Genomic DNA, 15,048 nt, shown 5'->3' with positions numbered 1-15,048 from the left:
AGGTGCACACTTATACGCACACACAGAGAGAACGGGAACCCTGCTGGATCATTCTCTGCGCCTCTTAAATTGAAATAGTGTATTTTTTCTCCCCTGTATGCCTGTCAAAAGGTGACCATCAAAAGCTACCTTGCTAAACATAATGAAAGCCCAGTATGTACCTTATCTGTGATTTGGCAGTATAAAAATCAAGGTTATGACTTGATTAAGGGCTGGGTGTGCCTGATCTTGTCTGATCTCGTAAGCTAACAGGGTCAACCCTGGTTAGTACTTGGATGGGAGACCACCTGGGAATCAGGCTTCTTGCAATGAGCAGGGGGTTGGACTCGATGGTCTTGTAGGCCCCTTCCAACCCTATGATTCTATGCCTAATAAGTATCATTGCACTCACTACTTCATAAATGGGAACAACATCAGGCTATTCCTACAATATACACGTTCTGAGACCAGATGGTAATGTGGTTTTTTTACACTTTAATGTGGTTTGGGGTGGGCAGAGAGCACGTTAAGACACACTTCTGCACTACTGAATCTAATCATACAATCCCCATATGGCATGAAAAGAGTATCGTTAACAACTTGCAAGGATTCAGTCTCCCAAAGATTATGAAAAACAAATTTTGGGAAGTTCTTAGGGCTGGTTTACACATACATGTGTGTGACTTGAGATCTCTGCATGGCTTCGTTGGCGCCTGAATATGAACTGTGTGGAAAGCCATTGTGGATGAGGTGATGTATGTTGTTGTTGTTGTTCAGTTGTTCAGTCGTGTCCGACTCTTCGTGACCCCATGGACCATAGCACGCCAGGCCTTCCTGTCCTGCGCTCTCTCCCGGAGCGTGCTCAAGTTCATATTCATTGCATCCGTGATGCTATCTAGCCATCTCATCCTCTGCCGTTCCCTTCTCCTTTTGCCTTCAGATGTATGTTACTGGACCAATAATGGCTCACACATGCGTGTCGGCACTTGATGCTTTTAGTCAAATGACAAATATGCAAGTGATAATCAGGCCTTGGATTCTGAGTTCAGTTGTTTAATATCATCTGTGATAGCAGACCTGGTGTTGTCTTAAACAATTCACAGTGGTTGCTCTAGGCCTGGAAGTCAATGAACTGGGGAAATCATATTTTTTATTAGAAAATGTGTTCTCAAAACAACCCTTTCTCCATCGGAATTACAGAAAGCAGACTTCTGAGCTACAGAAGCCAATCAAATGAAGGGTACATAGAAATCTGAGAATGTGGGAAGAACCACAGTAACTCTGAAACCAAGTGGATGTCCCATGACTCATTTCCACCAAAGGTGTGCTGTGTTGTGACCTTTCCCCTGCATTTTGTTCTGTATTGCAAATCCACTAAGCAAAGACACTTTTTCTTGTGTTATAGCCTCTCTATTTTGCATATTCCAAGTAAATAAAACACATTTAACAGCAAGTGCATAAATATATATTCCTTAATATAGTACAATAAATAGAGCCGCTCATAAAATACTTCATAGCATGTAGATATTACACATTTGTGCATAAGGATTACAAAAGAGCTGCAGTATGAAGGCTAATACTGATCATGCTGCAGGGCAGGGCACCACCTTGGCCTTATCAGGCTCAAGGGCACTTCCAGAGCGAGAAGGGTGGGTGCACAGCTTACTCAGAATTTGCCATTTCTGAAACACATAGCTGTATCCAATAGCTTGATATGTTTGGCTGCCTAGAACCCTTTAGACCAGGGCTGGGCAGAAAGTAGCTCTCCAGATGTTTTGGACTTCCAACTGCCAGAAGCCCCTGCCAGCATGGCCAATGGTCAGGAATGCTGGGAGTTGACGTCCCAAACATCTGGAGATCTACGTTCTGCCACCCCTTTAAACCAAGGGAAGGGAACCTGTGGCCCTCCAGATGTTGTTGGGCTAAAACTCCCACCATACCTGACCATTGTCTATGCTGGTTGGGGATGATTTGAATTGGGAGTCCAACAACAACTGGACTGCCGCAGGATCCCCACCTCTACTTTAGGCCTTTTCTATTGGTGCTTCTGTCCTTAAATATACAAATTGGCTTTTGGAAAAACTGTCTTCCCCTGTTCTTTATGTTGCAAAGAATAATGGAGAGAAGCTTGAATATTCCCCAGCATTAAACAAAATCCTTGCATGTAGAAAGTTGGATGTTAACCAGTCTTCGTGGCTTGATAGCTTTTTACATGCAGGTTGTTTTTCACAGCGGGGAGTATTTAAATGTGCAAGTCCCCTCTGCATTCTGTAGCTACTCAATGCCTGGAAGGCAGTGCAACATGATTTTTCTTAATTGACTCCTTATAAGAAATAGCATTTTTAGAGCCTTGCACACTGAGGCTCTGAAAACAAATCTTGTTCAAGCTGATTTGGTGCTGGCACTCTACTGGAAGTTCCTCTTGTATCAACATTTCACAGGGTACTTTACTGAAAGTTTTTTTAATGATGGCTTGTAGGGAGTGATTATGTAAAATAGAGCAGCTGGGGAGACCTGTTACACAAGTATCTTCTCAGGCTAAAAGAGATAAGGGTGCGTGTGTGCGTCCGTCCCCCCATCTCTTTGGAAACTTAAAAAACAAACAAACACAAGAACAGGTCAAATGCCTGCCTACGTGCCAGGCTGGCTGTAGCAGTAGAGGGTGGTGCTGTGCTGTGTTAGATTTCTTGGATATCGTGCTGCAGTTCTGGCAGCCACAGAGAAAATAAAGACAATTACTAAGAAAGGGAAGTACCCTTCTCTTCCTCTGTCATGGCACCAGTGGATGTCTAAGCACATAACTTTATAAGCAAGCTCTGATAAAACTCTTAATCAGGTTCAAAATGAGTGACAAAGTATATTCTGCCTGTGTTTATGGGGCTTTCTGTGACTAGGACAGTGTTGTCTGACGGACTTTTAAGGTAAAAGAGATGAGTGGGCTAGCAGTGGACTTTGTAAACAACCCTCTATAAAACCTGACCCAGACTTGGTAGGTGGCAAATCATGAACAGTAACCTATTCCGTGTTGTTCGGAAGCTAAAGATGGCTGATATGATGCAGCACAAATCAGTAAGGGCATTCCACTTCTGGATTAGAAAGTACCAGACAGGTAGAAAATCCCACGCAAAGGAAAATCCGTGCGTGCGTGCGCCCGTCTGTCTGTCATCCTTAGTGGAATACCATGAATCAGTAAGATAGCAAAATGTCTTTAAATACATGAACTGGCTTTTGGAAAAACTGTCTTCCCCTATTCTTTATGTTGCAAAGAATAACGGAGAGAAGCTTGAATGTAAAATAGTCCTTTACAAAGCCTATTCTGCAACTATACTTCTAGAACTAAGACAGGTTTGAGACCCACCACTGAAAATAGACTGTGAAACTGAAGCATCAAACTGCAAATACTTAGTAATGGAGGGATTTCTAGGTTAGCTGCATCAACTCTGTATTTTATAATTCTGTATCCTATCATTCTGTTCAGTATGCGTTTGCTCAATTGTACCATGTGCTGTGCCAGTTTTCCTGAATGTGATCCCTCACCTTCATATGCCTAGCCAGTGAGCAGCAACATGGGTTTGCTTGCATAAACAGGAACTGTGCTCCTTATTAGTGTTTCCAATTCCATGGATTTCGTTGAAGGGCCAAGCTTAGCTTACGGCTGATGAAAGGCAGAGTTTCAGCATAATGATAGGCACCTGTGGACCAGTCAGTTGCCCAAGAGGACAGCTCTGAAGTCTGACCCTCTTCGCACAGTGAGGGAGGATCCTGTTGCATTATCTACAAATACCGAAGCATACTGACCAGCCTAGAACAGAGAAGCAAAAGGTGAGTCAGCAAGCTAAACAAGATAAAATAAATTTGGGTACTGCACTGAACACCAACTTTAGGATTAATTGGATTCATCTAGTCCCTACATGACCTTTAAAAATGTTGCATGCTTTACCCTTAGTAAATTGATTGATCATTTGCTTCCCCTAAAGATCTACAGTTGTTTGGTGGCTAAAAGAAGTTAGTATCTGTCGTTTAGGTTCAGGAGAGAGAAAAGCATAGATAGATGTTTGCAAGATTCATGCCATTAAGTTGGCCTCTGCTGTCCATATGGCATAAAATTGTCCCTGCATCTGTCCAAATAGGCAGCTCTCCTTAAGTTCTCTCCACTACCCTCAAGACTACCTCAATTCTTGGCTTTCCATTATGGTTGTTGGCCATTGATAGTGTTCACATATGTGCTCTTTTGTTGTTGTTGCAGATACTCACCTGTAGGAAGAGAATTCCATTGACTGAAATAGTGAAACGTTCGCTGTTTTTGTCCAAACTGCTCACTGTTTCCAGAGAACTGAAAATGAGAATACCAGTATCTTCATCAAAACTAATGGATACAAGAAAAAGAGATATCTCCTCTTTAATCCCTTAAAGTAGCCCATGTCACTTTGCTCCCAATAGCTGTACCAGTGGTCACTTGCTGTCTTTCCTTTACAAGTCTGATAAGCTGCATGTTGTCTGGGTATGTCCCTTTCACATGAGACGGTTATTGATTAGCTCTCTTCGGAGACATCACTTAAGATTAATATATATAATCATGTGATGTCCCAATCATAGCTAATCACTAGCTGCCCCATTTGAAAAGGACATCCAGGCTGATATGCACCAGAATTGAGTAAGAGAGTTGTAGCTATCTGCTTTCCCTGACTAGACTACTGCCAAACGTACTCACGTGTTTCGGCGGCAGAGTGACTGGACACAGATCAGCAAGCGCAGACGATCTCTGGCACGAGGCTGGTTCTTCTTTGGATGATCCCTAAGAACTGTAACAGGCAAGAGCTAATCAGGCTGAAACACAGATAAGTGCCTACTGCTAGAAAGAAATCTTTGGCTCCTCTAGCTAGACGTTATCTGACCTCATTGCTTTAGGGTGCAATCCTATGCATGCTTAGACAGAAAAAAAATCCTACACCTCCCAGCATTCCCCAGCCAGACTTTAACCTACATATTGCTCCAGTGCCTAAAAGCCCCATCCAAGTTTCAAAGCTGAGTTCTACTGCACTATACAACACACAAGCTAGCCTGTTGGCCTTCCTGTGACTATTTCGTTGCTGCCAAAAACTCTGAACAGATATTAGAGGTCCACTGAATAAACTGATAGGCACATTCCAACCCAAAGAAAGTACCACCTAGCCAAGTGGCATACATTTTATGAATTTTCCATTGATCCTTTCATAATCCTGCTAAATTTCTCCTTGCATTTTGGGTTCCATATTACCCAAAATTTTTACCGGAGAAGAATTGATAACTTCAGACTGCATTTCTTCTAGATCCATATGTCCAGAGTGTACAGAATTTACTTCCCCATATATATTTTTTAAAAAGAGAATGTTTGTTTGGTGAAGTGGAGGAAATGACCCACCAGCCCTTGGTTGCCTAGCATTCCTATGTTGACAAACCCAATTTTGCTTGCTCTTTGAGCTGGGTACTTACCAATGTGCAATGTGGCAGTGAAGATGTAGTATCCGCTGAGTGGCGCTTTGTATTGACCATTGTTAAGGTTTAGCCCTAGGCCACGGTGGAACATCTCCTCTTTTTTAGGCTAATACCAAACAGACAGAAATAATAACAACATGTGAGAAAATCATTCCAGCTTTCATTATTATGCATGGGGGAGGAGGTCTAAAGTAGGCCCCTCAAGTAATACAGTTCAGACACTAAGGGCACAATCCTATGCATTTTTAGACAGAAAAAGAGTCCTACAACTCCCAGCATGCCCCAGCCAGCATGGCTGGCTGGGGCATGCTGGGAACTGCAGGACTTCTTTCTGTCTAAACATGCATAGGATTGTGCCCTAAAATGCTTATCAAAGAGAAGAGCAACCAAATGTGAATCGCTCATTAACATACATTTAGTGCAATCCATCACTGGAGATAGCAAGTTGGATCCAGATTTAGTCATGCTTAGAGTAGACACACTGAAACCAATAGGAATTAAGTTAGTCATGGTTGATTTCAATGGGACTACTCTAAGCTTGACTAAGTCTAGATCCACCGCAGTGAATAGCAACGCGTCAAAGTTTTACAGTGGGGGCAAAGGGCTAGCTTTGTCCAACAGGAGTAAACCTAGAGCTTAAAGGTCAGAAGTCTCTCCATCAGTGATGTCAGCACTCAGCGTTTGTATTAGGCATTTTTTATATTTTTTTCAGAGGCTTCTTAAATTCTAGAAATCTAGGGTTTGGTTGTTTACTGTTTTTAATTTAAAAGAATCTCCAGTTGGAGAATATGCTTTAATAGGCTAGAAAGCAGAAGGCAAATTACCTATGATTATTCGAGGACCCTGACTCTGGTTTTATGAAGTTGGTTGTCTTGCTTTAGGGCAGAGGTAGGGGACCTCTTCCAGCCCAAGGGCCAAATTCAATTTCAGAGAAGCTCTTGGGGGCCACATTCCAATGGTGGGCGGGGGTCAAAGGCAAAAGGCGTGGGGTCAAAATACTAAAAATAGCATATTTTAGCTTAAAGCGCTTGCTGCCAGTAACGAAACCTTAGGAAATGCATTTCAACACTTTAGAACAGGGAAAAACCTGCCAAAGCCAGGAAACCACCAATCAGCAGTTGGGGAAAAGGGGTGGGGCCAGGGAAAGGGGTGAGGGCCATCTCAGGAGCCCTGGAGGGCCTGATTGGAACCCTAGGAGGGTCTGATTTGACCCACGGGCCCAAGGTTCCCCACTCCTGCTTCAGGGGTACTCAGGCAGAAGCCATCTTCCCTTTTCCTGACATTTGTAGACACTGGCTACTGCAAGAAAAATTGCACCAAACCAAGTAGAGATAATTCCTTTTCCCTCTTCTACTCACTATGTAATAGAATTGAACCTCTTGCATTGATCGTCGTTCAACTGAAATGTTTTTCTGGGTCCGGCAATGGAATGCTGCCTCCACTCGACCTTGCTCCCTGCTTTCTAGCAATGGCCCACTAATCTGGACAAGGAAGTTATCTTCTCGAGCTCTATCTTCTTCTTCCTGGCAGTTTTCACAGGCTTTCAGATTAATCCATTCCCGCTCCCTGATTATTCCTGAGTGACCAGAAACACAAAGCTACATGAGTGTGATAGGCCCAATCATGCTGTCTGCAGAATATCAAAACCTCACTCACTCATCTTCAAACATAATGAGAGAAGTGAATAAACTCAACATGATAGACTGTAACCTAGTACAAGGCGCAATGGAATGTGTTCACCTGTTTCTGAAACAGTAAGAAAAACAGAGTGGGAAGCATATTGGGCTCCTGATATCTCTGGCTCAGGCCCAAATGACACTGGGGAGAAGAGGTGGCTACTTTTCACCCACACCTACTCTCTAGTAAAAGATGCCACATGACATCATCCTCAAAGCAGCCTTGTACTCGCCTGGTAGCCACAGGCATAGAACTCCATGCAGGCAAGTATGTGGGCTGGTGGAGGAGAGATGGAGTGCTTGACCCTGCTTTGCACCCAGCACAGAAACCAAGTGAGCTGCTAGAGGAGAGAAACTGTATCCAGTATAGAAATATAGCTCTCCATCTCTCCTTTGCCAGCCTCCAGCAGGCTCATAAAGGTTTTTGCAGGCATAGTATGTGAGTTTATAAGGCTGCTCTCTAGAGTTCCTCCAATCTGCTTCACTTCATTGGCTGCTGCTTGGTGGTGGTGATGGTGAATCTTAAGTGTGATGATGCTATGTCTATAAAACAGCCTTCCTCAACCTGGTGCCCTCCCAGATGTGTTGGACTGCAACTCACATCCTGGCTGGGAATGATGTTGGCAGTCCCAACACATCTGGGAGGACACCAGGTTGGGGAGGGTTGCTAAAAAAGATGGAAAGTGCCATTACCAAAGACTTGGGGATTGGTGGGTGGTCTGCATCCCTTTAATACAGTGCTGTTCAAATGTTTTCAAGTGAGAATAAAACTTACTCAATCTTTTGCAACCCACCTGTAAACTAATGGCACCTTTCGAGCCCCACTTCCCCCCTTAACAGAAAATGCAAGAGAATAGCCCATCACTAGTGAACATTTCTGTTTTACTTTTCATTCTTAATGTTAATACAGGCATATATACAGGTAGTATGTATTCGAGAAGAATACAAGCATGACATAAAGGGAGGGAGAAAGTGAGCCCGTCTCTTAAAGGGGTTGTGGCAGATCAGGCAAATTTTTCCTGGTTTTGACCTTTAAAACCCTATACGGTTCCGGCCCATCCTATCTCGAGGAGTGCCTCCAGCAACACCAGACAGGCTGCTCAACAAGATCAGCCTCGGATGGCCTCCTCTCTGTCCTATCAGCCAGGACAGCTAGGCTGATGAGGACAAGGGAGAGGGCCTTCTCTGTGGTGGCCCCCACTCTGTGGAACTCCTTCCCTAGGGAACTCCGCCATGCCCCCTGTTTAATGAGCTTCTGCCACGCATTAAAAATGTGGTTGTTCAGGCAGGTATTTGGGGTGGCTTAGGGTATTTTTAGAAATATGATGTTTTAATGTGGAATTTTATTGTTTAAACTGTTGTATTATTGTACATTGCCCAGAGTGGCCGGGTGACCGCCCAGATGAGCGATTAAGAAATTTAATAAATAAATAAATTCATATTTGCATCATCAAACTATTAAGCTTGCTCTATGATGGTCTCTGGTTTTGGGAGGGCTTTAAATATATGTGGCTAATCAAGTAGCCCAGGGTTGCCTACATACCGGTAATGTCTTTTGAGAGAACCTCTGAACCAGGACAAATGCCACAGGGCCAGATAAAGGCCCACCTCATTGTGTGACCTGCCCAGAAACATGTCAGGAACACAACTCAGAGTTAGAAAAGCACCATTGCAATGTCTGGTTTGGCTTCGTTGTTCCTAAGTGCTAATGGCACAGCCTTCTGAAGTTATAATGAAAAGCCACCGCAGAACAAATAGGCAGAGGACTGGCCACCAACAGAGAAGACATCTTGTTGCTACCTAGATCAGGCAACTAGAACAGCTTCTTCAGCCCAAGAGAATGAGAAGAATGCCAAAGACCCAACTTAGAAGAATATGTAGTGAGCTATAATGGAGGCCATTAAAAAACTGGTTTGGAGTCTGTATGAGATGTTGGGAATGGCCCCAAGACATCTACAAGCAATGATTCCTTCATGGCACATTCATTTGTGGATGACAATATATTTATTATGGGTTAGATCCAGTTAAAGTTGGTTGCACTTAGGTCCTATTGAAATCAGTGTGAAAGGTTATTCATAACATAATTCAAGTCACATCGATTTCAATGGGAACCAAGTGCAACCAACTTAGTCTAGATCAAACCCTATATGTACAGATTGGCATGCCCAAGGGAGTCTTGGTTTCATTGGCCAATAGTTAACTAATTAGTTAAAAAACCAAAGATAGTTTATGTAGTTGGATCTATATTTTTCCACCAGAAAAGTGATGTGGATGTATTGGAGAGCATTGTATGGCTCATATCCTTTTTACAGCAGAGCCTTCTAACTCAGATATCACAGTCTTGGATGAATATTCTCCACTTTGTCAACGTTCACAATTTAGTGGCAAGTTTAGGGTGCAATCCTATGCATATTTAGACAGAAAATCATCCTACAACACCCAGCATTCCCCAGCTAGCACGCTGGCTGGGGAATGCTGAGAGTTGGAGGGCTTTTTTGGAGTTTAGAGAAATCTAAAATCATGTGACTTGGACAAAAATATATATGATTTCATATGCTTTAAGAGCATCTTAATCCTGACAATAGAACTGAAGAATTCTAAAACTAGAGTCTCAGAACCCAGAAGGCATATTATGTTGACCATAATATCAATAAAGTCACCTATTATTTTGGGCATGATTCATTCTTCTATGCATATAGGCTTAGTGGTAACACAGTATGTCTGTTTGGTGTGCAGTGGTTTCCATTCCTTACCTTTAAGTAGCAATCGGAATTCCCTCAGCAGCTTCTCCTGGGTGATTATGGCTCCAGGAGGTCCTGGTGGACCAGCACGCCCTGGTGGACCAGCACGCCCTGGTGGACCTGGAATGCCAAACTAGAACCCAAACACAGGACAATATTTTAGATATATGCCCCTGCTACCAAGCCTATTATCTGCCTAGTTGTGGTCAACTGTCCATGTCTATAGCTCCAAAGTTGCCACACATTTAATTAATCAGCTTGAAGAGCTACTGCAATCACTCTAGTATAGGAAGCAGGGCCAGCCCAAAACATTTTGCTGCCTGAAGCAAAATACAAGATAACACCCCCACCCTGCCAATTCCAAAAAGCTGAGTGGACTGGCTCAATAGTTGTGACAGGACAGCATTCTCCACTGGACCTGAGGCCAACAGGGTAGCTTAGGAGGCTCCAAGGCAGGTCACGTGGCAAATACAGTTCTATCCATTCTGTGCCATTCAGCATCTCCTGCCTGAGATGGCCACCTCACTCTTTTTAATGGTACAGCTGGCCCTGACAAAAAGGGAAAAGGGCCATTTCCAGTGTGTCATTTTTATACTGCAAAAGGACATAAGTTCATAAGTTACACAATGTGACCTGTAATGTCACAATGACTCCGCTCACCACCTCAACCACTCATGAGTTAACTAGTATGCCGAGAATCTCAGAAGTGAGAGAGCATAATGTGTCCAAAGGACTCTGAGACACAGGTGTTAGTCCTTTTGTAGATAATCTTTGTGTGAAACTAATAATGTTAAAAGCCATGGTAAGGGGCTAACTAAGCTACATGTTTCATGCAAACATATGTAACTGAGCCCCAACAGCATTTTTTCAAAAGCTGCTTCAGGAGGGGAAGAATTTAGAGCAGAGAACTGGTGAATGACAGGGAGTGGATGCTTAACCCTTTGCCTGCCATTTCTCTATTCTAGATCACAGACACTCCAGTGACTCCCTCCCTGGGTTCCCAAAGCACATATGTATTTGAGTGTAATGTAGCTAGCATTATGAAAAGAGGAGGAGAAATCAGGTTCCAAAGTAACAAAACATTTTAAAAGAGGAAAAAGAAACATAATCCAGGTCAATGGTTTTCAAACTCAATAACTATAAATTTTGTGCTGAGGGGGTCTTTTGGAGCATGGAATCATAGCAGAAAACTCCCCTTAATAAATACAGGTAGTCTATTGTGTTCAAAGTTAATTTAAATTATATTACTTCTTAGTGTGCATTTAGGTAGAACACGACTTGCATGTTTTTCCGTTTATCTCCACAAATAAGAGGGCTAGAGAAATTTGCTTTTTAAAAAATAAATAAATGAAAATTCAGAGAGGCAGCCTGGATTATTCCCAAGGGGACCAGATCAGTGGAGGCTGGTGGCTCCAATGTCAGTGGGGTAATGAATCCGCTCTGGGTTTGAGTCAGAACTCCAAAGGAGATATCCAAGGTGTGAAACGGAGTGGATTCACCACTCCACTGACATCAAAGCCACCAGCCTCCACTGGACCAGACCCTACAGGCCTCCCTGTGGCTACAGCCCTGGTATGAAGCGGGTTTTCCTAAAATACTAGACGCTACTGGGTGCTTTAGAAATAAATAATTCTGATAGTGCCCTTTCCCCATTGTATATCTTAATTTGGCAAGGACATATACCGTGTCAACTATCGTTCCTTCAATTTATAACATACAGCAAGCTTCATCCCTCTCTTGTACTAGAGGGCACTAGTACCACAGGGCATTTCTTCCTTTTTTTGCAAGGTTTTCATTTCCCTGCTGTAATTCCTCTGTGCTTTTTAAAGCACATGTGGCCTCAAACCACTGGTAGGCAAACTAGGCACTTTAAATAATCTTGCTTACATTTAGGGAGGCTCCAACGGTTTTTGTCAAGAGTTAGGGAGGCTTGCTATGTCAAAATATAAGAATCTCTAATCTAGACTGACTCTGAAGAAAGGCTGTGTTGAGACAAGAGAACCATGACTATTTCTCACCTTTAACTTCTGGGGTTTGATTTTGCTCTTGTTTTTGTTCACCCCATTGTTTGATTGCTCCTTAAGGAGCATCCAGGCAAGCAGGGAATCATTGCTGCTAATCTTTCCTGTAGGAGTTTCCTTTATGTAATGAGAAAAAAAGGCAAAGATAAACATAAAAATAAAGCAGCAACAGAGCTGGAGTGCAGAAGACAACCTGGGAACATATACAAAAAAAGATACAACAGTGTTCCAAAAAGCACTGTGGTAGTCCACTTGGTGGATTATTTTGGCTCAACATCTTCATGAGGTTTGCTGTATCCTGGTATCAACCACAGTGTTTCCTTCAGTCTACATCATCGGCATAGCTTGCAGCATACGATCATTCAGAAGAGCTTTGCAATCACATCTCATAACAAAGACACAGTGAGCTGGGTTTTGCTTCTTTCTCTCGCCCAAAGAGGTAGATACAGCTGTCATGCTTGACTATATGATTTCCATATAAACCAGTGCTGATGTCCTGGTGTTTCTCCCATACCTGAGAAAGCACTTCCGTTGAAGAGTTTCCATTAGCATAGTTTAATTATTTGTGACACTGGTTTGGAAAGTGGTTTCCTTGTCCCTAGCACCTTTTCAGTGGTGGCCCTCAGTCAGAGAGGCTCACCTGGAGCCTACATTGAGGTCATATCAGCATCAGGTAACGACTTTAATATTTTTTCAGGCTTTTCAGTGTTAAGAACATGTTTGGGGGCTTTTTAGACCTTGGGCACAACTGTTGCTGGATTTATTTTGATGCTGCTTTGGCTTATTTTTAAAGGTTACGTTTGTTCTTATATATTTTATAGTTTAAAATGTTTTCTGTATACTGTCCAGAGAATGTATTCTTAATGGATGGTATAAAGATGCTGATAACCAATCAATAATAGGATTAAGTGTGGTTCCACTCTTTACCCTCTCTTCCAGAACCACAATTGCTACAAACAAAGACAGATCAAGCTGGAGTACCTCCATGTTATAGGAAGAGGTAGTACTGGCAAAAGGCTCTCTATCTCCTTCCTGCTCAAGCACATATGTTCAGATAACCTGATCTACAGTTCTGGGTGTCCTTTCCAAATTGCAGTATTCTTCATATTTCCTTACTTAACAAAAGGTAAGCACTAGACAAAATATAGCTACTATGGGTGTTTCCAGACAAGGCTTTTATGGTGCCTCTTATCCTACCTCTTTCAGAGAATTTTATGGGTGGGTCCAGGCATCATTGCCTTCCACTTGTAGCCCTTCCATGTTTTCCCACTGCTTCTTCTGCCTTTTCATTTACCGCAGATAATCCATTAAGAAAAAAAGACAAAATAGCTGCACAATACCATCTCATTGGTAGTGCTAGGAGCCCTCTGTCTGGAAGTACCCTAGGTCTCAGAACAGCAGTCATTTAATCCACATTGAAATGGCAGTCTACATAGTACAGAAGTAAAATAGACTACTGCTACAATGTCCAGTGCAACCCTATGCATGCTTAATCAGACTTAAGTCCTACTGAGTTTATTGGGACTTATTCCCAAGTAAATGAACATAGGATCTCATAGGAGCAGACTATGGATGCTTCCAACTCCTAGTGCTAACAATCAAAAGGCAAGCAGCTTTCCCTTTTTTTCTTCCTTAATGGATTTTTTTCTGGTAAGAAAAAAGATGGAAGAAGTGGTGGGAAACAGGGGAGGGTTATGAGGAACAGAGAACATTGTCTGGACTCCCCATAAAATTCCATAAATGAGGCAGCGTGACTACACAATAAAAGCTTTGGCTGGAAGCACTCTGTGACACTTGAAAAGGTAAACTGAAACACACTTACACTTCCAAGTGCAAATGTTCCTCCACACAACATCCCAAAGCTAAATTCACACCTCTCATTGAGCACAACTTTGTTTCCTCTACTGTCTACCTCCATTTTAGCTCTGTGCCATGTTGTTGTAGAGCTAAATTCAAAGGGGAAGTTTCAATTATGACTAAGGGATGGGCACTCCAGAAGAAGCCCTGAATTAGTGATCTGAGAGTAGCCTATATACTTACCAGGTCATTGGAAGCTAACAAGGGCAGGCTGCCGGTTTCATTTGATTGGGATTTCTTCTCCTGGGACCTTCTACTTCCACGTTTCTCACTTTCCACAGAACCAGTACAAAAAGTCACTGCCAGCAGTCCCACGGCCAATAATCGAAGTGGACAGCTGGAAAGGAGGGGCCCAGACATCCTCTGGCACACTGTCGCACAGTTAGTTTCTATAGAAACAAATTCATGGCATTAGGCATTGCCAGGAACTTCGCAAGAGCAGAAAGAAACTTTACAGCTGTGGTCGTTCAAATGGGCAGATATTCCTAGGGGGATTCCACAAAGGAATATTAACTGCAGGAAGAAATTATCCAATATATCCTCAGTTTTTTTCACAGCAGACCCATTCAAAGATATCCAGCTTCTTTAAAAAAACACACCACAGGTTTAAAAAGAACAAAAATGGGAGGGGAAACCTCAGCTGAGCACACACAGCACACCAGGTCAATGCCCTGGTGTTTTCACTGGATCAGGGGCAAGGGTGGGAGAGGTTATTATGAGATGGCCTCACCAGCGGCCCCCTGTCACGTGGGAAATTTTAAAGCAAGGATCTCAGGGAGCTTATCCTTGGAGCAAAAAGCTGCATCCAGAAGGAGCAATTTCCACTCTTGTTCCTGGATCCTCTGTTAGAGCTTAGCTAAAACTCTGTATCGAGACTCCAGAAATCCTACGGCTCTTCCATTCACAGCTTGGTTGCCTGGAGGACACCTGGCCCATCCTCTTTACAGCATTCCCTGTTTTTTAGACTGTGGACTTGTGGCCTCTCAGAAGTCTCCTGGCTGAATGCACCACTGTCCCCCTGCTCCTGACTGAATCTCTTTCCTGGCTTCCCTCCCTTTAATAAGCTTGAATTCCCCGCCTCACAGGAGTTGCCTCCCATTCGCATGGTCGCTTTAGAGAGTTTAATTAGAGAGCCACCTGTTGGCATCAGCTGCAAACTGCAACAAGCTCAGGCCTGCAGAGCCCACCTTACATTATTATTATTTATCGTATGGCACATTTACATCGCATTACAATAAAAACATTTGTTGTTCAGTCGTGTCCGACTCTTCGTGACCCCATGGACCAGAGCATGCCAGG

The 15,048-nt window shown here is 43.0% G+C and overlaps 1 protein-coding gene across 3 annotated transcripts; it reads right to left on the bottom strand.

Moving 5' to 3' along the window:
• Positions 1–1,367: 1,367 nt before the first annotated feature.
• ERFE (erythroferrone) lies at positions 1,368–14,779 on the bottom strand. 3 transcript variants are annotated; one of them, XM_084846834.1, is made up of 9 exons: positions 14,480–14,779; positions 13,933–14,138; positions 11,890–12,009; positions 9,884–10,004; positions 6,813–7,030; positions 5,452–5,560; positions 4,691–4,781; positions 4,234–4,345; positions 1,368–3,781 (listed from the first exon to the last, which is right to left on the bottom strand). In XM_084846834.1, the coding sequence occupies exons 2-9, from the start codon at positions 14,107–14,109 to the stop codon at positions 3,683–3,685; spliced, it is 1,047 nt and encodes a 348-aa protein (XP_084702960.1). In that variant the 5' UTR covers positions 14,110–14,138; positions 14,480–14,779; the 3' UTR covers positions 1,368–3,682. The 3 variants fall into 3 exon arrangements, with proteins under 3 accessions (XP_084702960.1, XP_084702961.1, XP_084702962.1); XM_084846835.1 differs by having other exon boundaries at positions 4,234–4,312; XM_084846836.1 differs by having other exon boundaries at positions 4,234–4,312; positions 13,933–14,779.
• Positions 14,780–15,048: the final 269 nt, after the last annotated feature.

The sequence above is a fragment of the Heloderma suspectum genome, chromosome 3 (genome assembly GCF_057233095.1).
Source record: "Heloderma suspectum isolate Gila_16-S chromosome 3, 16-S_ref, whole genome shotgun sequence".
Lineage (NCBI taxonomy): Eukaryota > Metazoa > Chordata > Lepidosauria > Squamata > Helodermatidae > Heloderma > Heloderma suspectum.
The sequence above is the reverse complement of the archived record's forward strand: the minus strand, read 5'-3'. Positions and strand labels throughout refer to the sequence as shown.

Bases quoted from the DNA above. Each gene is read 5' to 3' on its own strand.
- ERFE (XM_084846834.1), bottom strand. From the start codon at position 14,109: ATGTCTGGGCCCCTCCTTTCCAGCTGTCCACTTCGATTATTGGCCGTG. The intron at 4,346-4,690 runs GTGAGTACGTTT...TGTATCCATTAG, and splicing joins TCACTCTGCCGCCGAAACAC to TTTTGATGAAGATACTGGTA. The intron at 3,782-4,233 runs GTGAGTATCTGC...TCTCTGTTCTAG, and splicing joins ATGGAATTCTCTTCCTACAG to GCTGGTCAGTATGCTTCGGT.